The sequence below is a fragment of the Vulpes lagopus genome, chromosome 21 (assembly GCF_018345385.1).
Source record: "Vulpes lagopus strain Blue_001 chromosome 21, ASM1834538v1, whole genome shotgun sequence".
Classification (NCBI taxonomy): Eukaryota; Metazoa; Chordata; class Mammalia; order Carnivora; family Canidae; genus Vulpes; species Vulpes lagopus.
Genome location: NC_054844.1, coordinates 17,922,877 through 17,948,221, shown reverse-complemented (window position 1 = coordinate 17,948,221; position 25,345 = coordinate 17,922,877). Strand labels below are relative to the sequence as shown.

The following is a 25,345-nucleotide window of genomic DNA, read 5'->3' as shown; positions in this document are numbered from 1 at the left end:
CTCCTATTCTACATTTTGCTAGTTGAATTCCTGTGGTATTCCTTACATGCTCTTCTGTTTCCCTTTATTTCCTACAAATTCGCAGTTACATACTGAAGCTTGTTGAGATTCAGATTTGACTTTTTGGTAAAAATACCTCACAACTACCATTGCGTGCTTTCTACTGCAGCACATCAGGAGGCATATCACATCTGACTATCTCTTTTTTTGGGGGTGGGGATGTTGTATTATAATTATAAAATAACCAGGTATTTAAATATTATCTTGAGGGTGCCTGGGTTTAGATGGTTAGGTGTCTACCTTTAGCTCAGGTCTCAGGATCCTGGGATAGAGCTCTGTGTCAGGCTTCCTCCTCAGCGGGTGTTTGCTTCTCCCTCTCCCTCTGCTTCTCCCCTGCTGCCAATGCTATCTCTCAAATAAATAAAAATCTTAAAAAAAAAATTATCTTGGGGCACCTGGGTGGCCCAGTTGGTTGAGCGTCTGACTTTTGGTTTTAGCTCAGGTCATGATTTCATGGGTCATTAGATCTAGCCTTGTGCAGGCTCCGCACTCAGTGGGGAGTCTGGTTGAAGATTCTCTCCCACTATCCCTCCCTCCACTCATGCATGTGCTCACTCTAATAAAGAAATAAACCTTTAAAAAATAAAAATCTTTCAAAACAGGTTTCATGCCAATCCATGGGTTTTTGATGAACTACTATAAAAAATAACACTTTACTATAGCCATGTTTCTCAGAAACTCTTTATTACACTGAGAATGAATGAGTATATGAAGATATTTAATGTGCAAGCTTCTCCCCAAGGCAGTTAAGTTCTGCTTCTGTGTCCCTGTAAGTTTATAATCCTAAACTCTAGTATATCCCCTGGAGTCTAAAATCTGTTTACTTACGGTTCTCTTAGCCAGAATCCAACTAAGAACACAAACCAGTTTAATGGGTGTCTATATACATCCTGCTTATTCACTGTAATCCTGGGTAATCTCTCTCAGTTTTCCATTTTTAGCCACTGCAATAATAGTACCCATGCCAAGGCGTTATGAGGATTATTATGCACGTAAAGTACTTAGAATCTAGCACCCAATAACTGCTCCAAGAAATATTCCTGATTACCCTTATTACTTCATATATTGGTATTATGTTATAGCGGATAAATGCAAAGTACTAGGACATGATTCAAGATGAATGGGAGGCCTTTACATCTGCTCTGTGATGTCTGAAATTCCAGTTTTGGATTTTTGAGTAAGATAATTTAAATTTGATTCCAAGTTCCGGAAAATACAGGTTATGTGACTACATAAATAGTGAAATGGAGTAGAAAGTAGAAAAGCCTTGGAATTAAAAAGTCCTTGGTTTTGGTGTTGATTCTGTTCCTTATTAATTATGATTCCTGGAATCATCTCCTAAATAAGCCATCTTAACCCAGTTCCTCATCTTGGGCTTTGCTTTCAGAAAAGACCCCAAACTAAGACAGTGACACACTGAAAAATTTTAAGCATCACTGATTATTATTACAACTTTTCTCACTAATCAGGCTTAGGTAAGAAGTAGAAGCAAAGTGAGAACACAGAGGCATTATGTGCTTAAAGTATGTAAGTTTGTTGGATGGGGCTAATAGAGGAAAGATAGAATACCAAAATAAAGAAAACATAATGGGGAGACTGTTTTACATGTCTGCTTTGTGTTAATCCCAGTTTTATGTACCTAAATGGCCAACCAGGTGAGGAGAAGATATTCTCAGAATCAAAGCTTTGATCTATAGAACCATTAATGTTAAACCTCTTGTATCTTTTATACTTCATGACTTGGATTTGAACCAATGACCTCAATCAACTGTGAAAGAATCCAGAGGAATCCTCTGGGATTCTGCCAGAAAAAAATGTAATTCAATTTTAAATCTAGTCAACATCCACTGAATGTCAGCCATATGCTGTTAAGGATCATTTGTAGCCTTGAGCTACAAATATGAATAAGTTTACAATGGCAAAAGTTATATTCTACATAGTAAGACATGTCTCAGAAGAATGAATTGAGGATTATAATGACCACTGAATAACCTGAAGCCAAAGAAAAAGAAAACTGGAAAGTGATCGTATGGGTAACAACCAGAAAATGGGACATTTAAACAATTAATTCCTACTAAAACATTTTTTAAAAGATTTTATTTATTTATTTGACATACAGAGAGTGAGCATGCATGCACAAGCAGGGGGAGCAGCAGAGGGAAAGGGAGAAGCAGGCTCCTTACTTAGGGAGCCTGATGTAGGGCTAGATCCCAGGACCCTGGGATCATGACCTGAGCCAAAGTCAGACACTTAACTGACAGAGCCACTCAGGCACCCTCTACTGAAACATTTTTAAACCTACTGATCAAATTTAAGTTACTAAACTCATTTGGTAAGGGAAAAAATAACAGTTCAATTGAACATTGTATATCCTCAGAATTTTTTAAAACAGATACCAAATCATAAAATGGCTCCCAACTACATTTTTTTTAAGTAAAGATTTTATTTATTTATTCGTGAGAGACAGAGAGAGAGAGGTAGAGACACAGGCAGAGGGAGAAGCAGGCTCCATGTGCAGGGAGCCGGACATGGGACTCGATCCCCGGTCTCCAGGATCACACCCTGGGCTGAAGGTGGGCGCTAAACTGCTGAGCCACGAGCCACCACCCAGGGTGCCCCAACTACATTTTGATTTGACGCAGGCTGCCATAGGGATACTGAGTTTTTCATTAGCTTGGCATTGACAGTTTAGCCCCATTTCCCCTTTCTAATGTCATATTCCTAATCCTCTATTCCAGACAGTTACTTTTATTTCTTATTTCTCCAAACTAGTCTCCCACATTCTCATCTCTGTGTTGTGGTTCAAGGCATTTTGTCACTCTTTACTGCCCCTTTGTATCCAAATCCTACATCCCATTGGTTAACTAGGTGACTACTTCTTTGTAGACATTGCAGGTGCTTTTATTTCCTTTGTGACTCTATTATGAAAACCTATGTAGATTAAAATCTTCAGGATTAAGCTTGCAAGACCTGGGTTTGAATTCTAGGCATAGCATTCATTAGCTTTTAACACTGGGTAAGTCATTCGGTTCAGTCATCAAAATTTTTTTAAAAAGCAGGCACCACACTGAGCATGGAGCCCAACAAGGCTCTTAAACTCACGACCCTGAGATCAAGACCTGAACTGAGATCAAGAGTCAGATACTTAAAAGACTGAGTTACCCTAGTGCCCCTCAATCATCAAATTTTTAATGCACATCCCACTGGGGTACATTGAGCTGGAGCTAAAAGTACAAAGATGAACAAGACAGAGTTCTGATTTCAAGGAGATCACAACTAAAAGGATATTAAATTCTTTTAAAAAATCTATGAATACCACAGTACAATTAAGAGAATCAATGAAATGATGGAAATAACAGTATTTAAAAATAAGAATAGGTATTTTAAATATAGGGTATTAAGAAGCACAAAACCATGTGCTGATTTATTTGCAATCATGATATATATATTCCTTTTAAAAACTGCTCACATTTAGGAAACTGATTCAGTGTTTAGAACTGAAAGAAGCCATGTGGAGATTCTGCTAGCTTGGAAGACCTCTCTTAGTTATGCTGTAATTGTCTGTGGACCTTCTTAAAAGGTAGCTGCTGCCTACCTGAAGTTATAGACAAGGGTATATTAGCAGTTTTCCCTTTGTAACAGGTGGCTTTTGCTAGGATTTTTCTTTGAAAGGGCTGCTTGGGTAGGAGCTCTTACTAGGTTTAGAGATAATGGGGTCACAAGACCTAAAGCAGACTGTTTAAATAGTCAATTTATAAACTCTGATGAAGAGTTTTAGATTTGGTAATCCCAAGTGATATAAAGCATCAGGAGTATAAGTTAAAGGATTCTAATTATGTTTCTTATTCAAACTTACCTAAACTGAGATCACACAGTAGCTATGAAATGATAATATCAATGGCTTCTTAAAAGCATTTCACAGGGGTCTTTTATTGAAATGGTTGATTAAATGAATTCAATGACCACTTTCCCAAAATTATTCTATCTCTCGAAAATCCATGAAATATTTTTTTTTGTAAAAAAAAAAATTTTATTTTCAAGTTATCTCTACATCCAATATGTGGCTCACACTCACAACCCTGATATCAAGAGTTGCATGCTTTACCAACGGAGCTAGCCAAGTGTCTCGAAATACTTACTCTCTTAATGTAATAAATGTTAACACATTTAAGAAGTGTTTATTTGGGGGCGCCTGGTTGGCTCAGTTGGTTAAGTGTCTGCTTTCAGCTCAGGTCATTATCCCAGGGTCCTAAAATCAAGCCCTCCATCAGGCTCCCTACTCGGCAGAATGCCTGCTTCTCCCTCTCTCTCTGCCCCTGCTCATGCTTTCTGTCTCTCTCTCTCAAATAAATAAAGTTAAAAAAAAAAGTTTTCCTTTGAATAATCCATAAGTGGAGTATTTATCTCCCTTGTAAAACAAGTACTTCACAAAGAAAAGAATGCTTATAAGAGAAATAATTATATTTATTTTACACCAGAAAAAAAATCACCCCTTAATTTTTATTATTAATAACAAATTAATTTCTTGCTATAATGTAGAATAATCCTAAAGACAGTCACATTACATAGCAGCAAATAGAAGGAAAGAACCACATAATATTTCAGGGACTCTTACTTGAAAAAAATCTGCTACTTACGGCAGTGGCTCGAGAGAGTTCTCTACATGTACTAAGCAGTCCATTTTGTAAATCGTCCCTCTGTAACACCACGGTCTGAATGGCTGCTGGGTTATCTGCATTCATTTCTATCTCTTGGCTGGCTGATAGCAAAGCTTGCTCAAGCGTGTACTATTATAATAAAAATAATTACACTTAATGTTCTACATCATTGAATTAATTCTTTTTACTTTAGTTTTATCAGTGTCTTGATAATAAGCATAAAAAGTAACATCAATTGTAGATAATAAACATAATTGTCCTACTTTCTCCTTGTGGAGTTGCTGAAGTTTCTCTTCCAGAGCATGTACCACTTTATCTTGTTCACATAACCGGCTTAACTTGGCCTAGGTTTTAAGAGAAAATCTGTTGTTAGCAATTTTTTATTTTTCATCTAATTGGAGGTAGATAGTCCTGTAACTGAAGGTAAGTGTAACAAGAAAACACATTTAAAATAGCCAAAGAATACCTAATTAGGTCAATATTTATTTTAGTCAGTAAAATAAAAAATAGCTTTTAAAGATACAATGCTTAACATGCATATAAAGTGAAAAAGCATTTCAACTACACTATTTCACCTAAATAATTCGAGATATTCTTAGTAATGGAACAGTCTCATATAAGTTTAAGTCATTTCAATGTGGTTAATACTTTTTCCCCTACCAACTACTAGATAGGTTAAATGATATATACAGTACTTAATGAAAATATCAACTAGATTCTGTTTTTATATTTTAAAAATTATGCTCTTATGTTTAGAAATAATATAAACAAAAGATTGCTTCTAACTGCTACAGTACAAAAAAAATTTGCTAAATGGAGGAAAAATATCATTTTCAATAGTTTAAAGGTTTGAAATTCTTAGTAAACCCCAATTTTTAAATTATGAAAATATCAGAGGGTACTCCATGAAAATTTCAATGCTATAGTAAACTAGTTTTTCAGATGTTTGAAAATAAAAACCCTGGATAAGCTATAAATATGCCCCAACTTGACTGCATAATGACGAGTATGCAAGAAACTGGAGATTTCACTTTGTTTGCCATTCTTTGCCATTTATCTATTAAAGTATTTGTTAGATAAAAAAACTTAAGCTATACCAAATGGAATATACTGAAAGGAGAAGGTATAACTCAATAGAATAAAACTAAGAGAAATGAGAGAAGAATGAGACACTGTATAAAGAAGAATGCATGGTAAGGCAGCCAATCTACAATACAATGAAAAAAGAAAAAAAAGATTAAATTTTAAAAGGAAGTAGTCAGAGGCTAACACTTTCTCTAGAAGACAATTTTACTTTGTCTCCAGTCCTACATACTTTTTTTGATCAGCAGTGCTTTTTACTTTCCTTTAAGTGATTCTCAGTATGATCAACTGCTAATTACAGATGGGGAGTTGATGATTTAATTTAACCTAATTGTAAAAGAAGAAAAGGCTACTTTATTTGGTGTCATTTTGGAGAGCAAGGGAGGAAGAGGAAGCTTTTTGTTATGCTTAATGTTTTGGCAGAGAATATAACAGAATACTGACAATATATAGCATACTAACACTTACATCAATATCCACTTCTTCAGGTCTGTATTTGTATAATGTGCCTCTACATTCATCTTGTGACAACTATGGGAAAAAATGTTAGGTAGCAAGTTTAAAGATAATATTTAAAAAAATATATTTAGCCTATAACATTTTAGATTTAGATAACAATAACAAAATGGGATTTTAATGATTCTTATACTTTAAGAAGTTTAATTCAAACACAGATCATTACAAAAGTAGAAAAAATTTAACAGTGATACAATATGCAAGATACATAAAAATGATGTTAACTTAAGCTTGTCAAATAAAATAATAAGTTGGTCAAACAAATTATACAGCACCTTACATTTTCCATTTGTAAGACACACATTATTTTACTGAAAAATTGACAAATACAATCATAGCAACTATACTGAATCAATATTCGAACCAGGCATAAGTCAAAACCATCTTTCACGGTATACACATAATCACACAACTGTGTATGTGTACACTCAAATGTCAACACATCTTAGTACAACTTTATTAACAAAACCTGTAACATACTGCATACATATACATAATATATAAACACACATACACAATATAAACTTATCTTGTTCTTCTGTCTTAAGAACTAAAAGATAATGGGGGAAAAGGATGGGTTTAATTGAAAAGAGGAAACTCATTCAAAACCTCTTAAAACTGAAAGCCTATGTTGTAAACTATGGATAGTCAAATTACATAGAAAGTTTATATGGACTCATTGACACCATTTGTCTTATGATACTATAAGAAATTACTGTTCCGTGCATTTAAACATCCTTTCTTCAGCTTCTTCCCAATACCTTTTGGTCAAACAAACCTTCATTTCTGCTTGTGTTTATCAAGATTTCAAAAGCCATCCCCGTCAGATATACCATAGATAACATCATAGCCTCTGCAGGCAATATTTCACGCTCTCTCATCTTTCGACTTTATATTGACTGCTAAGACAGTAACAAAAACATAGCAGGAAAAATTTACTTGGGCTCATTGCATTTTACTAAGTGGCACACTTTTTCTCAAAGTGGGGATGGGAATAATGTATTGCCACTACATTCTAGATTGTAAAATTAAACTTCATATAAACACATATAAATGCATAAAATTATGAAAATGTGTCAGTTATAACTATATATGCCCACTCTGTAAAAAAAATTGCCAGTTACATTTTTAGAAGGAGGCAAAATTTAAACAGCAGATAACTTTGAGTGGATCTAGAAATGTGGGTATCAAGCTAAAAATGTAAGCATTACAAGCATACAATAAAAAATCCTGGATTTAAGTGTTTCATTTCAAGACATTACTTTCACGTCCTCATGCAAATGAATCTGTGACCAGTTAAGGGTATGCAGTGATTAAACAAAACTTTCGTAGAAATGAATTATCACATGAAAAATGAATTTAATGACAAAAGTCAGAATAAAGATTATTGAATATGTCCTAAGAAGCATCAATTGGTCATTCTAAATTAAAGCACCTAGATCCAAGAAAAGAATTTGTACTCTTATCTGAAAAAGTTTTAAAAATGCTTAGATCCATGATAAAAAGATAATTCCAAAATTAAATTTTCTCATTTATAAGGTATCAGAGATGTAAAGCCTTTAGCTACTAAATGCCCAAATACACTTTACTTAATAATATTTAAAGTTAAATGCAAAACAGCTTTACTAAACCAGAGACTGTAAGTTTGAATGTAGCTGAGGAAAGTGCTACATCTAGATTAAAATATGAATTGTATCCTATATCCCAGGGTCAAGAGAAAAAAGACTAGTATTTTATTTTATTTTTTAAAAGATTTTATTTATTTATTTATTTATTTATTTATTTATTTATTTGAGAGAGAGAGAGAGAGGCAGAGACACAGGCAGAGGAAGAAGCAGGCTCTATGCAGGGAGCCTGATGTGGGACTCGATCCCAGGACTCCAGTATCACACCCTGAGTCGAAGACAGGTACTAAACCACTGAGCCACCCAGGCATCCCAAGACTGGTATTTTAAAAGTAAAATTTAGCAATCTGTAATAAAAATTTAGGGTACTGGAATACTGTTTTTATTTAGGGAATCCACCGTATATTCATTTTCACACAAGTTGGCTAATTAATAAAGAATGTGTTCTGTGTTGCTGTAATTTAAGAGTGATGGATCCTTATAGCCATAAAAATAAAAATATATTGCACAGTAAGTTAGATTTATTTCATTGTTTCTCTATTTTTAATACTACTGAAAAATTTATTTAAACCCTGTATCATGGGATCCCTGGGTGGCGCAGCGGTTTGGCGCCTGCCTTTGGCCCAGGGCGCGATCCTGGAGACCTGGGATCGAATCCCACATCGGGCTCCCGGTGCATGGAGCCTGCTTCTCCCTCTGCCTGTGTCTCTGCCTCTCTGTCTCTCTCTGTGTGACTATCATGAATAAATAAATAAAATCTTAAAAAAAAAAAAAAAATTTAAACCCTGTATCATTATTCAATAAAAATATTTATTAGATGCCAACGAAATCTTAAAATAATCAGCCTTCCACTATATATTGCTTCTACTCATCAGAAGAAAAGAAGAAAACAAGATTATTCTTTAAATAATTAACTTTGAAGCATGGCCTATTTTCCATTACTGATAATAACTACTGAGGCTTTTCATAAGAAAAGATGAATATAATCTATTTTTAAAACTTCCATCTAGAATTGAAGAAGTTTGCTACTTAGTCTTCATTGTGAAAATCCTACTAATAAGAAAAAAGTAATTTCATGAATATTCCCATTAACAAGTTCTGCATAAAATCATGTTTCCTGGCAATACTTTTTTCAAATCATTTTTCAAATTCATCTTTAGCAAAAGAAAAAAGTTCTGGGTTGAATACCTTCTTTTGAAGTGCCTCAGCAATACTAGAAAAGCAAATGAAAATGGTCTATGTAGAATTATGTAAGGTTGAGCAGTGCTCAAGTTTCAATTTGAGAAGTGCATTATACAGACTTTACAGACATGCATGCATACATATAAGGATATGTGCTTTATTTAGAAATAACTTTTTCATAATAAAATATCTAAGAATATTTAAAACACTGGGTTGGCATTAAGTTAAAAATATTACTTTTGTTAGTCAAAATTTACCTTTCTACAGTATCCTATCCATTTTAAATATGTGACTATATATATATTTTAAAGTTTATAAATGTATATAGACCCTAAAAAGGATTTTGGGGGAAATATTTTATAAAATTAGATATTTTATGAGGACTCAAAAATGCTCACAGGACTTAGGTATTTGCTAATATTAATCTGTACCTTTAAAAACAATTATTTGTCAAGTGATTAGTTTCACTGATATTTTGTAAAAATGTAATTGTGAAAGATGGTAGAATGATTAATAAGTGTAGAGGGATTTTCAACACAATGTGCACTGATTTAGCATCGGTTTTGATTCAGTTTTAGGTCCTTTTTATATTACCAATTCTAAGAAAATTCCTGTATAGGTAATTTTTCAGGTGTGCTCTGTTTTCTAAGAGTATGTAAACATAAAGGTTCTCATGCGAGAAAACCCAATGGCTATGATTCAGAATAACAGGTCATAAACATTATATTATATTATTAAATATTATATTGCCATTATATTTTCAGTTGTATTTCAGGAACCTATTAACACGGGACTGTAATGCAATGTCAGAGAAGCAAACTGTAAGAGTGTACAATATAAACTTCCATGAAGATTTCCTTTGGATAATGCTATCATAAGGGAAATCTGGAGGAAAAAAAATAAGATCTAATTTCAGTTTATGCAAGTTAATAATATTTAGGAAGTGTGTCTGAAGGTCACTGTTATCCACCAGTGGTGCCCTCTAACAATTAAGTACTTTATTAATGGATGATTTTTTTTTTAATTTTTTTTTTTTTATTATTTATTTATGATAGTCATACAGAGAGAGAGAGAGAGGCAGAGACACAGGCAGAGGGAGAAGCAGGCTCCATGCACCGGGAGCCCGACGTGGGATTCGATCCCGGGTCTCCAGGATCGCGCCCTGGGCCAAAGGCAGGCGCCAAACCGCTGCGCCACCCAGGGATCCCATTAATGGATGATTTTAAAAAAAGGACTGACTGATGACAACCTCACCTTGATGGGACTGAGAGTCAACACTGATTACCTGGTCATCAGTTGCTTATCTCATGCCCAGGAATGGCTGCTGATACTAGCCATTCAGATCTTTCTGTTTTGTACAATTATAGTTTTTTTTTTTCTTTCAAGTACTCATATATTTAATAAGGAAATATAATAATGAAGAAATATATTTCTATAAATAAACCTATTGCTCTGGTCAGTGATGCTACTATATAGGACCACTCTCAGATATTGCTACACATTTGGAAAACTCCAATCAGAAGTTTTTGTGCAATGGAATAATTTCAATCAGCAATAACTTCTGCATCATCAACCCTGACTACTGATCAATCTAAAAAAAAGAAAATCCAAACCAAAGCAAACTGAAAACCCAGGCTATCACTCTTCCTGAAAATATGCAAATATGAAAAGTGAAAGTATAACCTATTACAACAAAATGCCTTTGATCTCGTCAATTTATCATATAAAGTGATAAAGTGACAGCTTCAGACACTGAAAAAGGTAGAATTCCAGAACAAGGGCCAAAGGTACTCAGCAGTGGCATTTTGGAATGAAATGTCAAGATTATATCATCTGATTACTTTAAAAATACAGAGGTTTCATTTACTTTTGAAAAGTAAAGCTGTTTAACTTTAAATATTTAATACTTCGTTTCTTTATTGATAGAAAACTTTGCTCAAACACATTACATTGTTTTGTAAACTGTGCTCCTAAGAGTCACCTTACTTACCTTCCTACCTAGAGTTTAATCTCCCAGATAGGAGGCCCATCCATGATGCTGATTCTGAGATGACTAAAGCAAACCAGTGGCCTGTAAAAGCCAGGGAGTTCAAGGTGCTCCTTTTCACTAGGTGCTTTTACATATTTTAATTCAAATACATTCATTTTTCATGTTAGTTATTTTTCTTCCTCTATATGAATTTTAAAGTATTATAACAGGTCAGAGGCCACAGTAATTTGAAGGTGTTGAAGTGGAAGAAGCTGATGTTGCAAAACACAGAGCTAAGAACATTTAGACCATGAAATATAAAAAAATTGGGATAGAAATGTATAAAATGACTTCTTTTGCAGATCTGCAGATTACCAAGGTCCTAAATTAAAGCCAACCAGCTCCATGGCACATGTTTTGAGTTAGGGAAAAGAATGAGGTAAGATGATGCATATGATGGCATAAGAATGATAAGAATACTGGGAGAAGATATTCCAGTATGTTACGAAGTGGCTACTATATACCACAGGTCTTACTATATACCACAGTACAGAAACTAGATTTAAACAACTCCCATACAAATATTATCTATTCCTAAGACAGTGGAGTAGGGTAGAGTGTTATGGGGGCTGCCCCTAAAAGGAAAAAAAGATTTTTAAAAAAAGTTTTCCCTAGAAATCAGTTCTAATGCTTTTAGAATTAATCAAAATTAATGGCAATCTAGTAAAAAAGATTTGCAAATGTACTGCAGACCTCCAAGTACATATCAATCAAATACTCTGCACAAAAACTTCAGGAAAATGGCACACTTAATATTCAACGGCAAAATGTTCAGCAAAGCCATGCTAAGAATACTGCAGCATCTTAAAAAGCATGGATGAATTGCATTTTTCCAAAGAGACATAAACAAAAAATGAAATAAGAAAACACTAATGTTATGAGTAACTCTGAGGATAAACCAAAACTGTCACTGAGGGATTTTGCAGATGATAAAGCAGTATCATTCACTGTCCAAGACCTTACTTGCTGGTACAGTTGGGGTCTTAGCGCCGAGTTCTCAATCATTGTGTGAACCATGGTGATAATAGGTTCATTTTCTTTCATCTATTTCAAATCAGGAGGAGCATACAGCAAACATCAGTTTACAGCATAGCTAGATTTGAAAGACGACACTGTAAATATAGCCTCTACTTTAATATCTTCCTAATAGTGCAGTTGTTTACATTTTACCCCAAGGTTGTACAGATTTTATAAACCATTCCAAGCAAATATTAAATGCTGTAAAATACTTCCCAGGTTATAAAAAAAAGTTTACTAATTGCAATATTGCTGCAACTGCATTTTACTTTCTAAATATAATCAATATAGCCAATGAATATCCTCATATACACTAAAATAGATGATAAATCATCATGACTTATTCAAAGAATAAACTACAGAGTAACAACCTACTTAAAAGGAGAAATTGGCATCACTTAATTATTTAGTAAAAAAAAGCTTAAAACAATATTCAGTTCTTTGTAGTAGTGATCAGAAAAATACTAGTTCTTATATAATATTAAAATATATTAAAATTGTATAATATAATACTCAGTATATCTTATCATTTAGATAATCATATATTTCATTAAAGTTAATTTTGATAGACATCCATAAACATTCTATTTTGGATTTTCTCACAGTATAACACAACATGTAGAATTATTTCAAGACATGCAAACTGAAATTTATTTAGCAAAGACTTGATATATTTCCCTAGTTCCTAAAAAGGCTGAAACCATGTTTCACATTTCCAGCTATGTTGTACTTAATTACTGCCTCTAGAAAAATATTTGTTTTAGTAGGCTCTGGACTCAAGAGCTAAAGCATTCAAAAGAGAATCATCATGCTATATAGAGAGTAAAAGGCCAATGAAGTTGTACCATTTGTAAGCAGACAAGTCTGTTTTTTTTTTTTTTATAAATTTTTTTAATTTTATTTATTTATGATAGTCACAGAGAGAGAGAGAGGCAGAGACACAGGCAGAGGGAGAAGCAGGCTCCATGCACCAGGAGCCTGACGTGGGATTCGATCCCGGGTCTCCAGGATCGCGCCCTGGGCCAAAGGCAGGCGCTAAACCGCTGCGCCACCCAGGGATCCCGACAAGTCTGTTTTTAATGGCACTTTGTAACATACACTTTACATAATTTTCATCCTACATATTAGAGAAAATAAGCATTTTTAATATGGTTAGCAAATGCTATTTTACTGACTCCATTAAATCTACAATAAAAGTTTACTAATCTCTAGGTTAATAAATGCATAATGTAATCAAAAGATAAATCCTAAAAAATGCATTATCTAAACAATTTTATTTTCAGCCTAGTTACTAATGTTACACGTCAATAAAATGTTTTGATTGTCAAATTTAAACTGGTTCAAAATTTAAGTTTTATTCAAGCTAAATACTTTATTTTTAAAAAGTAATTTATTTTTAAATCTCAACACTTGCATATCAATCATACTCAAATTTTGTTTTCTTCCCTGCAATCCTGGCCAGTAAGCAATTAAGACATTTATTAGTGACATTTCATGTACACAGGAAAATAGATGTGTTAAAAAAAAAAAATAGATGTGTTAAAAAAAAAAAATAGATGTGTTGATATGCAGTTTAAGGCAATTTTTTACAGTGGTAGAAAGTAACGTATAAATAGACAACTAGAGATATAAATTTTTCTTTAGGAGAAAAAATTTTTATCATGGAAATTTAAGATCTCTTTATATTTTCAAGTGCCCTCTATGTTTTAAGGGAATGTTAGTTACCTTAACCAAATGTGGACCTTGGAACAGAGTGTAACTGTTTTTTGTTTTGGCTTATTCATTTGACTGTATTGATGTAACAGAAGTAAGCTTAAGTCTCTATCCACTTTAAATTTTAATTTTCAAAGCAATCTCATGATTACTATCTTTCAATAGTATACTATGGAAATTAGTCAAAAGAATACTGGGCTCAGATTTTTTTTGTGTTGGGTGGAGGTCAGGCACATGAATGCTTTAAAAAATGGAGATCAGAGAGTATCCAAATGTAAACAATACTCAAGATCAAAATGAAATCGCCCACTAAGTCTCAGAAATGTGGCACTACAGGGATCCCTGGGTGGCGCAGCGGTTTAGCATCTGCCTTTGGCCCAGGGCACGATCCTGGAGACCCGGGATCGAATCCCACGTCGGGCTCCCAGTGCATGGAGCCTGCTTCTCCCTCTGCCTATGTCTCTGTCTCTCTCTGTGTGTGACTATCATAAATAAATAAAAAAATTAAAAGAAAAAAGAAATATTTGACTCTAAAAAAAAAAGAAAAGAAATGTGGCACTACAAATGGGCCTATGTGTCAAATGGCTAGGTCAGTATGGCTCACACCTCTCAGTGGAGCTTCAATATAGTACAGATTGAGGACAAATGTTCATACTCTCAGCCTGGCAAATTTACTTGAAGGGACAATATGGTTTTTGTAGAAGGGTAATCAAGCCTGACTTATTTGGTGGACTACTTTGAGAGGGCAAATAGGCAAGTGTATCAAGGAATGCCATATGTGTGATTGTAAAATGTCTTTTTATTTAATTTATATGTCAAAGCTTATTAAATACTTGAGTCACTGAGAAAGGTTATTTTCAAGAAGAAACTAACTTAGGAATAGAAAAACTAAAAGCAAAAATAGTATTTAAATTATACAAACTGCAGAGTGTTTCAGAGATCATTTCTGAAATTGATTATTTCTCTTTATGAGACATTTCATACATATCAAATCCCAGAGTATTAAAATTAGAAGTCATCTCTAGAAACTGACAATTTAGTACAACAAAGGAACAAAAATGTTAGCAGCAATTATTTTGAATTGTGGGACTGCAGATTACTTTTTCCTTTCTCTATACTTTTCTGCATTTCTCAAGTTCTCCCCAGAGTAGACAGTGCTTTTCTAATTTAAAAAAAAAAAAAAGGTATTAAAGAGTCAAGGATAAAAATATATAAACATGAAATAAAATTAACAGAACAACCATATCTTTTGGCAAATACTCTTTGGTGATGCAAAGAAGCCAAGAAAAATTTGAGAACCATGTGTTCCTATCATGTTCAAAGCTAAGAATTAAGGTGGAAGAAACCTATCAGAGTTGACTGGTGTAGTAAGGTCCTGATCTAGAAAACTGTTCTTATAAACTTTTATTGTTTTACAAATCTGTATCCACACCAGAAATTTATTAGGAAAACTGTTAACTCATTAAAAAAAGAAACTAACCTAGATTTGTAAATACATGTAACTATCTTACAGTATCTTCCACCCCTTTTTTAAATTATTACTTCAGAAATCAAAATTCAAGTTTAGACCAGGGGTTCTTAACCCACACCCACATCACTTGAGGAACCTGGAAAGACACCGTTATTCCCAGATCATTCTAATGAGCAACTTGAGAAATCTTCAATGTCATTAAAATACCAAGGTGACAGGTTGGTCTAAAGATTCTTTTGGCAGAAGTAACTATGATGTTCTCATAGTGTTAAAGTAAAATATAATTTGATAACAGTGCATACTCTTCAGCTCACACTCTTCTTGAGATCCCATTTTACTACTAATAATCCATAATTACTCAAGAGATGGAGTAATGGAAAGGCAGAAGCAGCAGGATCATTTCAGAATTCCCTAGGGCAACACACCTAGCTAACCAAGAGCTGTTAGCACGAATGAGTAGTGGGCTGTTAAGAATGATTCGAAAGTGTCCTGTATGTGGTGGCTCTCTCTTTAAGGCGTGTGATATGCAACAGCTCAAGACACCTGCATGCAATTACCATGAGAGCTTGGTCCCTCTTAAGCAATTTCAATGATCTGACAGAACTTTCACTCTTTCCAGATTTATAGAATTAGAAAGACTAGATCTGCTTTATCTCCTAATATATTCTAGAAGTAGGCTAGCAGTTCCTTTCACTTAAAACACCTCTCAAATATTCTATATTTTAATACTTAGAAACTAACTTTGTTTCTGTAACTTAATGAAACATATTCTATCTGGCTTTGGCTATGTAAACCTTAAGATAGTTTTTCAGTTTAAGTAGTAAACAACTGGGATGCCTGGGTGACTGAGCGGTTGAGCGTTGCCATGATCCTGGAAACCGGGGATCGAGTCCCACGTCAGGCTCCCTGCATGGAGGCTGCTTCTCCCTCTGCCTGTGTCTCTGCCTCTCTCTCTCTGGGTCTCTCATAAATGAATAAATAAAATCTTAAAAAAAATAAAGTAGTAAACAATGACATAAAAAATACATAGTGCTTCAATGGAGCATTCCATTAGAATTTCATGCTCAAGTTCTTAAAAAAAAAAAAAAATCCAACAATTCTCTTCTGATTTGAAGAGAATCCTAAACACTATTATGATAGTGGTGTTAACAGCAAATGTATTTTGTTTTAGGGAATGAGAGCCAGAGAAAGACTATTAGTATGTGGAAGATGTTTAATGATTCACTTGGAAATGAGTTAAATGCTTTACTTCCAAATACTTTAATTCCATGTTTGACCTAACAGCTAATATAAGTTTAGGTTTCATGTTAATTGATAATTTATATAGCTATTAATAATAAGATTCATTATTTTATAATAATAAAATGAGAATGTATGATCCAGGCATTACAGTATTTTTATAACTAACTTAAGCAATAAAAAAGAAAATATAAGTGGAAATAACTTGGAAATACACTTAGGTAATGTCAATGTATTTGTTTACCAGAAAAACACTTATTTTTACTTGAAACTTTAAGTCCAAATGTTTAGAAAAACTACCTAAGAAGTCTGATACTTAATTCCAGCCTCTTTCTCAGTTCTGAGGTATGCTGGGCTAATGTGAACAAACAGTAATTTTTTTTTTTAAAGATTTTTATTTATTTATTCATGAGAGACACACACACACACACAGAGAGAGAGAGAGAGAGAGAGAGGCAGAGACACAGGCAGAGGGAGAAGCAGGCTCCATGCAAGGAGCCCGACATGGGACTTGATCCCAGGTCTCCAGGATTACACCCTGGGCCGAAGACGGCGCTAAACCGCTGAACCACCTGGGCTGCCCCAAACAGTGTCTTCTGATATTACTATCAGAAATATCTTGACTTAAAAACTCATCACCAAAACACCTTTTCAACATAATCATATGTAACTATGTCACATTTAGTAGGATCTTGAGCAGAACTTCCCAACTGACACCTGTAGGCTGGGAATGGATTACAGGTGTGTGGAGATAGGGACCACCTCAGTCCTCAGTGGACCTACCATGTTGCCGATAGCACCTTCTTCAGTTCCCAAGGTACTGTAAAAATATCATTACTTTCTACATGTGCCACACATGAAAAGGTTAGAAAGCACTAAGATAGTGTTTATTTCAGAAAACTGGACTTTCCTTCTGTCTTTGGTGTTTCTTGTGATAATTTATCTCAATAGTTCTCAAACTTGACTAAAAAAAATATGACCTGGATATTTAAAAACATGTACAGGCTGGGTTCTGGCAATTCTTCCAGGGACTAGGGGAAAGAGGGCCCTAAGTATTGTACTTTTTCTGAAAAATCCACTGACGGTTCTGACAGGAAATCAGGCTTGACAACCATGGTCCCATCTTGGCACTAACTCAAATAATTGAGGACTAATTTCAACTGTCCTCAATAAAGAAATTTTCAAGGTCCTGATGAGTTGGTACTAAAGGTTAATCAAGCTATCTGCACAAATATCAAGATGAAAAAATTCTAAACTGTCTAAATGCAAGTATTCCATCTACATTAAAACATTATCTTTGTATGAGATAAAGCATTAAGATATTAAATCCCCTTTAAAAAATCAGCTGAATTTCATTATTAATATTATTGGTGGACTTTGCAGAATCATAGGGGATCTGGGGTGCCAGGAATCCAACTGCCAGCTATTCCATTTGTCTAGCAACTCCTAATTATCAGTTTCAAAGTCTCTATCTTAGAAATTAGGCCAGCTACTAATGCAGAAGGAACAGGATATTCTAACTCATGACAAAAATACTTCTGAATAATTTTGGGGTAAAAGGTAGGAAAGAGAAAGATCAGCAGTAACCAGAGACAAGATGGCCATTCATATAATTTACCCTTGGGAAAGATTAGTTCCTGAATCTTCCTTTAAGAGGTGGTTAAGTAGGGGTCCCTGGGTGGCTCAGTGGTTTAGCGCCTGCCTTTGGCTCAGGGTGCTATCCTGGAGTCCCAGGATCAAGTCCCGCATCGGGCTCTCTGCATGGAGCCTGCTTCTCCCTCTGCCTGTGTCTCTGCCTCTCTAATAAAATCTTAAAAAAAAAAAAAAAAAAAAAAGTGGTTAAGTAGTGGCTTAATTGGTCTTTAAAAAGTTTATATAATAAATCATCTAGAATAGTGTTGGCCAATATAACCTTCTGTGATGATGAAAATGTCTATATGCTGTAGTCCAATACAGTGGCCATGTGGCTTCCTCAGCCCTTTAAATGTGAGGAGTGTGACTGAGAAAAAGAACTTTACATTTATAAAAATGTAACTAACTTAAATGTAAATTTAAATAGTTACATACGGTTAGTGGCTATCATATTAGTAGGCTTAGAAATTCTATACAAGTAAACTTAGTATAATTTTTTTCCCCTGATCTAGATCTTATTCCCAGAAGAGGAAAACATTTGTTCAAGCTCGGTGTTGTAATTGAGTTGGAGTTTGAATGCTGTGCTAATAGCTCCCTCCTTTTTTTGGAGCAAGCAGTCTGGATGACTCCTATCTATCTACCCCACAGAGCTTTTGTCCTGATAACCAATGAGAAGACCCATTTCTGTGCTGTCATTTTCTATTTAAATGGAAAATGGACTTTTCCCGAGTTCTTAATGACTTCTTAGGAAAAGAATATTTAAGTTGAGAATCTGTCTTAACAATAGCAAAAACCCCTGATGGCCTAATCACTGAAGAATTCATTTCTCAAGAATGTCCTCCTGCGTCTAGATCAATAAACTCTTAAGAAGTGTGGCAAGACTAAAACGCTCAAGAATTTGACATGCTTAGGGTGAAGCTCTGAGGAATGCGGGGGCCTTTATAAACAGGTCATTTAGATAATGACAATGTAAATGCCTTCCACTCTCACTCTAGGAACATCTGAAAGTCCAAGAACCTGAGATTGAAGGGTATGACTACCTATTCAAACTACTCATTGTTTAACAGGGAGCAGGAAAATTTGAAGTGACTTTTTAAATAGAGGAATGTAAATAAGTCTCTTTATAACTGGCGGAGCAAAGTACTTAGGTCTATTACTGTGAACATTTTAAAGCATTATGAATAAAATGTCCATGCTATAGATGTTTTCTAAAAGTAAAACTTTGGGAAAATATTACTATTGCTATATATTCAGGGGAACCAATGGTACCTTAAGAGATGCAGCTAGACAATATAAGATTTTCTCTTTCTCTCCAAGGGAAAAAGATGGATTAAAAAAAAGGAACAACAAATTGGGATACTAATAATATAGGGGTCAAACATATCTGACATTCCCTTAAAAGAAAAAGCAGAAGCATTTCTAAACTGGCTGATGCAATAAGTACTGGCTTTAGGATCGCCAATTATAAGGCCCACTTATTGCGAAACATTATAAAAATACCCTGAAGCCAGTAGGAAAAATGGAGGGTAATCTCTATACTCAAAACCTCACTTAAATTGCTGAATTTCTAAAACCCCCATTTTGAGATATATATACCTTTGGTATATTTTGAAGAAAACTCTGATGCTCTCAGGTAATTTCTTTCTAAATTATTTACTTACATAATTTATTCACAGTGAGTGTCACCTCTTTTTACCTAGGGTCTATTAAACTTTTTTTTTTTTTCATTAAAATCCTTTTGGTTACAGGATACACTTTACAGATCTGATTTTTACTTCAGTGGCTTAAACTATTTTCCTTGTTTAATGACTCATTTTTTTCATATTCAATGAACCAAGGTGATGTTTTAATGATCTATAAAAAAGCAAAGTTACATATCAAATATCCACTACAGTAAGAGGATTTAATGATTCATTCTTGACCACTGTTCCTTTAGCTTCAAGGAATAAATTATTATCTGATGGTACCATTTTTTTTAAATCACAGGCAACTAGAAATATTAAAAGAACTCAAAATCTATTTTGCAAAAATGTTTTATTGTGGATATGATAATTGATATGGTTATAATTTTCCCTTCTTTGCATGTATTTTAATGATACCATTTTAAAGGGACAAACATTCCAAGAGTAAAAATCTGGTATCTCTGTTAGTAAAAAAAAAAAAAAAAAAAAAAAAAAAAAGATTACCTCTGTTATTTGTTTTGGCTTTGGATAAATCTGCTCTAAAATATACTTTAACTTTAAATGAAAGTTAAAATATCTTCTAGATACAAGGACCTGGGTTTTATTAATAGCAATTGTATTCTGAGTTACAATTGGCACTGAATAACAGACTTCCTATAATTAATTTAAAGCTTTATCAATTTATGTTTTAACTACATAATCACACTCTTAGGTCTATCTTAAAAATGTTTTTTGGCATTTATGCTCAACTTTATTTCCTTCCTGGGCTTTGAAAATTATTAAAGAATTCTACTTTGTAAGCAGTAACTTCCTGCCTTACACACTGAGCTCCATAAATCTTTGCTGAATGAATGTTGTGAAAAAAATTAATAAAGATAAGATAGAAGCAAAAGCTACAGTCACTGGGCTACAAAAATATTTGCTTTTGAAAATACAAAATAAAACTGTATAATTATTATGCATTTAGGAAGGATGGGGAAATTGTTTTTATTTTCCCATCTTATTAGATGGAAAATATAAGAATAACTCCAATACTTTTAAAGGAAGTCAAATAGATTTTGGAAAAAAGGAAAGAAAAATCATTAATACAATGTATTCATCTTAGCTTTGTGATTTTGGGCAAGGCATTAACTTAGAGGCTTAACTTACAGGGACAAATCTAACTGACCCACATGCTACAGAGGGTATATATAGGAAGCCAAGTGGAATATTGTATGTGCTCTGGAAACTGTAAAGTGTTAAACTGTTAGAATGAACAGGTACTGGACAGATTCACAGTGTGGAGAATCAGATGCTTTTATTTTGTTTTCTTAAAGATTTTACTTATTTACCTGAGAGAGAGATCACAAGGGGTTGGGATAAAGGGAGAAGCAGACTCCCTACTGAGCAGGGAGCCCTACTTCACCTTCAACTTTGCCTTCGTGGAACTTGATAATGGGATTGCTTTTAAAGTAGCATTGGGAAACAGTGAGTTGCTGGCTGGAGAAAAGGGGTTTTGGCTAAGAAGTGTTTCACAGGTTGGGGTGGTGGTGGTAGAGGAGTGAGGGTCTGAGTGATAAACCAAAAAGAGACCTTATTTTGTAGCAAAAAGTTTGTGAAATTCCTGAAGTTAGCTGAAAGACATAATGTGGCAGGTGTTTTTCACATTGTCAAGATTTTGTGACTGAATGGTAATGAGGAGCTTAGCACCTATAAGATGTTATGATGGCCTCTCTTATCCTGACTCAACACCATGCAGATATTACGTATTCAGCTAAAATAATCTGTTCAGATAGTTCTACAGAATCTCATGATTTTCCTGTTTTCAGTAAAACTGTCCTTAAAGTACTTTAAATGCAGGCTTCAAGATACTTTAAACTTTAATATATGGTCATGTTGGGCAGATGAAATATTAGGAGAACATATTCTAACTCCAGGAAGCTGTCTGACCTCATTCTTCCATTTTTTAAAAAGATTTATTTATTTATTCATGAGAGACACAGAGAAAGAGGCAAAGACACAGGCAGAGGGAGAAGCAGGCTCCCCGCAGTGAGCCCGGTGTGGGACTTGATCCCTGGACTGGGATCATGTCCTGAGCAGAAAGCAGACACACAACCGCTGAGCCACTCAGGCATCCCTCATTCTTCCATTTTTATAAATTTGTGTAATTTCTACTCTTAGAGGGGCAGAACAACAGAACTGTCACAGCTTGGATCTTTCTAGGTAGGCTGCCATTGGTTTTTCTTTTCACCCACTAGGCAATCAGACTATCCAAGACTGATGTCAGATTCTCCTAGCCATGGCTGGAGGAGGAGACTAGGTCTCACTTTTTTCTTTTCCTTTGAGGGCTTAAACCACTTTGAGTTTTGTCTAAGCAAATAGCTAAAATTAAGGTCTTGACCTTTCTCAAAGCCCAGTGAGCTCTCCTCCAAGGATGATGAGCTCAATAAATGTTACACCAATGATGTTAAAGGTGAACAATATTTTGAAACCATTTTTGCTTTTAGTTTTTTGGTAAGGGAACTGAGGGATAAGATGACAATCCAAATTTTGGACACACTGGGGTTGGAAGGTAGAACACCCAAGTGCAGAGTTCTATAAGCAACTAGAAACACACAGCTGGAACTGCAGCGGGGGATATTTTAGATACCTTTGTGCCCTTCTCCACATCCTGCTAGCACATCTTTTATTTCAGCTCTTGCTGAGCCAATAACCACTTTGTGTATGGGAACCCAGGGGTTCTCATGTATGAATAACCTCAATATGCTGGAGAGTTAGTCTCAAGGGGCAACTCTTGGTCAAAGGAGGATGGGAGCCAGTATAAATGCTCCTCCTTCTGTTGTTCATTGGGCAATTCTGTACTGCTTTTTTTGTCAATAAGTATCAGTCAGATGAAGCCCAAGTTGCCAAGGCAGTTGATAATATATTCTCTCCTTCCCTGCTCACTCTCCTTACTTCTGTACCTGGATAGTAAATAAACTTCCTGAGAACAAGCCCACACCAAGGACACCCACATCACAGGCTCTGCTTCCTGGGAGAAACCCAGGGACTAGATATGTGAAGAATAACTAAGAGACAACTAGTAAAATGATGTGCAGATGAATGCTCAGGTGAAAGAACACTAAAACCCAGAGAACTTCTGGGGTGCCTCAGTGGCTCAGTTGGTTAAGCGTCTGACTCTTGATCTCAGCTCGGGTCTTGATCTCAGTTATGAGCTCAAGTCCATGTTGGGCTTGCTTAAAAAACAAAAACAAAACCAGAGAACATCCCCAGTTTAAGGCTGAGATGAGTGAAAACAGTTAACAAAAAGGGATAGATTGGGCAGCCCTGGTGGCTCAACGGTTTAGTGCCGCCTTCAGCCCAGGGTGTGATCCTGGGGACCCAGGATCGAGTCCCACATCGGGCTCCCTGCACGGGGCCTGCTTCTCCCTCTGCCTGTGTCTCTGCCTCTATCTCTCTCTTTCTATCTCTCTCATAAATAAATAAATAAAATATTTAAAAAAAAGGGATAGATTAATTACCATAAGAAATTAGGAAAACCATCCTAATACTGTGTAGGCAGTGGATAGGCCAAGAGATCAGAATTAACACAGAGAATTTTCAATTCTAATCTACCCATTGCCTGTTAATTTAATCTTAAGAGTTCTGCTCTGACAATGTCATACACTGCTTAAGAATTTTCTGGGTATTATCCCCCTCTCCCCACTACTTCTGTGATCAAATATGCAGAGGTGGGGAGAGACAAAAAAGAAAAAAAAAAAGAATAAATGACGTGTAAGGGAGAGACAGAAAAGAATTGCTCTTGATAGCAAAGCATAAGAAAATACAGATACTCTGTGCCATGTAACTAGTAGGGTTAATGTTAAATAACATACTTTCATTTTTCCCAGTTTCCTGTTTGCTTTTGCCAAATGCCTATTCTATATTGCTTAGAAACATTATCTCTCAATCGTCCCTAAAAATAGAAGCTCGAAGATCCCTTGAAATATTAGAGAAAATGGGATCCTGCTTAATAGCTCAACAGAATGAGGTTGCTGAATTGACAGGAACAATGAAAGCCATCAAGAATCTTTTCAATCATCTTGTTAGCATTTCTTCCTTTACAGGGAAGCTGTCTTTCATGAACACAAAGAACAAAATGCAAAAAAGTACCCTTGGATTTTTACCTTGAATGGTTTCAGCACCAATTACATACATTCCATTAATTGTTCCTTTTTACATTTCTCTTGGCACAAGTATGTTTAAAAGTGGTCAGAGTTTATGTCTACATAGAGTTTTTTCATTATACTTTCTTAACAGATATCTCAATGCTACTACACAACTTTTGCAAATGAGAAAGTCTTGCTTACTCTTCAAGATGTTTTAATAGTATTAAATCAAAATGAATTTATCTTCCCCATAAGCATTTGATACTTAAAAAATGTACTGATAAAAAGACAGAAAGATTTAGCTATTGATTCTTACAAATCCCAAAATATATATATATTTTAAAAGATTTTATTTTATTTATTCATGAGAGAGAGAGAGAGAGAGAGAGGCAGAGACATAGGCAGAGGGAGAAGCAGGCTCCATGCAGTCAGCCTGACATGGGATTTGATCCTGGGTCTCCAGGATCATGCCCTGGGCTGAAGGCAGGCACTTAACCGTTGAGCCACCCAGGAATCCCCCCAAAATATTTTTATACAACAAAGAACACCATAGGTAAGTGTGGGCTATATTTTTCTTTCATTGTACTATGGCAAACTGGTTTGTCAGCAGAAATTTCCAGTTTTTCTATGAGAATTTGAGGATAGTAAGATCCTTTAGCCATCTGATGTTAAAGAATATACTCTTTGATGCTATACTGAGAAATGACTTAAGTATGTTCTGGCAGTGGGGAGACAGCTCCAGTTGGGTAGAGGTAAACCAATTTTATTAATTATTGGAACAAAGGCATATTCTTTTCACAAAGAACTTTTGAGCGCACGGGGAAGAGGTATTCCCCAACACAAGCGTGGTTGATTGAGGTAGGTCTCTTCCTTTCCGGTTCTCAAGCAAATGTTTCTGGTGCATTTATCTATGATGACTCTTGAAGGGAGAGGGGTAAAGGCAGAATGTTGTAATTTTAAGGGCAATTTGTAAAAGCACATTCAACATTATGATACAATTTTATATTTAAAAGATGAAAAAAATACCTGCCGCAGTACCAGTGCAAGTAAAGCTCAGATCTGTAGAACTCAAACTCCATTTACTGTAGCAAGTATTCTTAAAGGAGAAGGTTGGCTACTGGAGTGCTATAATAAAATCAGAGTGGGGTGAGGGGTGATGGTGGTGGAGAAGGTTGGTACATGTTTAGTCTACCCACAGGGGGGCAGCATGCTGACAAAACACTTGTGAAGTCGGGCTCCAAGTTCGTTCTTTGATCCTTCTGCCCATTCCTACCACCCCATTTCCTGGTCTCAGTTCCTAGCATCTCATTT

The 25,345-nt window shown here is 35.0% G+C and overlaps 1 protein-coding gene across 19 annotated transcripts in view; it reads right to left on the bottom strand.

Annotated features, from left to right (window-relative positions):
* PLEKHA5 (pleckstrin homology domain containing A5) overlaps positions 1-25,345 on the bottom strand; it is a 243,905-nt gene that overhangs the window by 41,278 nt on the left and 177,282 nt on the right. For 9 of the 19 annotated variants that reach the window (XM_041735427.1, XM_041735431.1, XM_041735435.1 and 6 more), the window contains 5 exons: positions 12,117-12,197; positions 6,832-6,867; positions 6,270-6,332; positions 4,982-5,062; positions 4,698-4,847 (listed from right to left, as the gene is read on the bottom strand). In XM_041735427.1, the coding sequence (XP_041591361.1) occupies positions 4,698-4,847; positions 4,982-5,062; positions 6,270-6,332; positions 6,832-6,867; positions 12,117-12,197 (411 nt within the window). Of the gene's footprint in view, positions 1-4,697; positions 4,848-4,981; positions 5,063-6,269; positions 6,333-6,831; positions 6,868-12,116; positions 12,247-25,345 lie in introns of those variants that run through there. The other 10 variants (XM_041735440.1, XM_041735443.1, XM_041735441.1 and 7 more) reach the window with 3 other exon arrangements.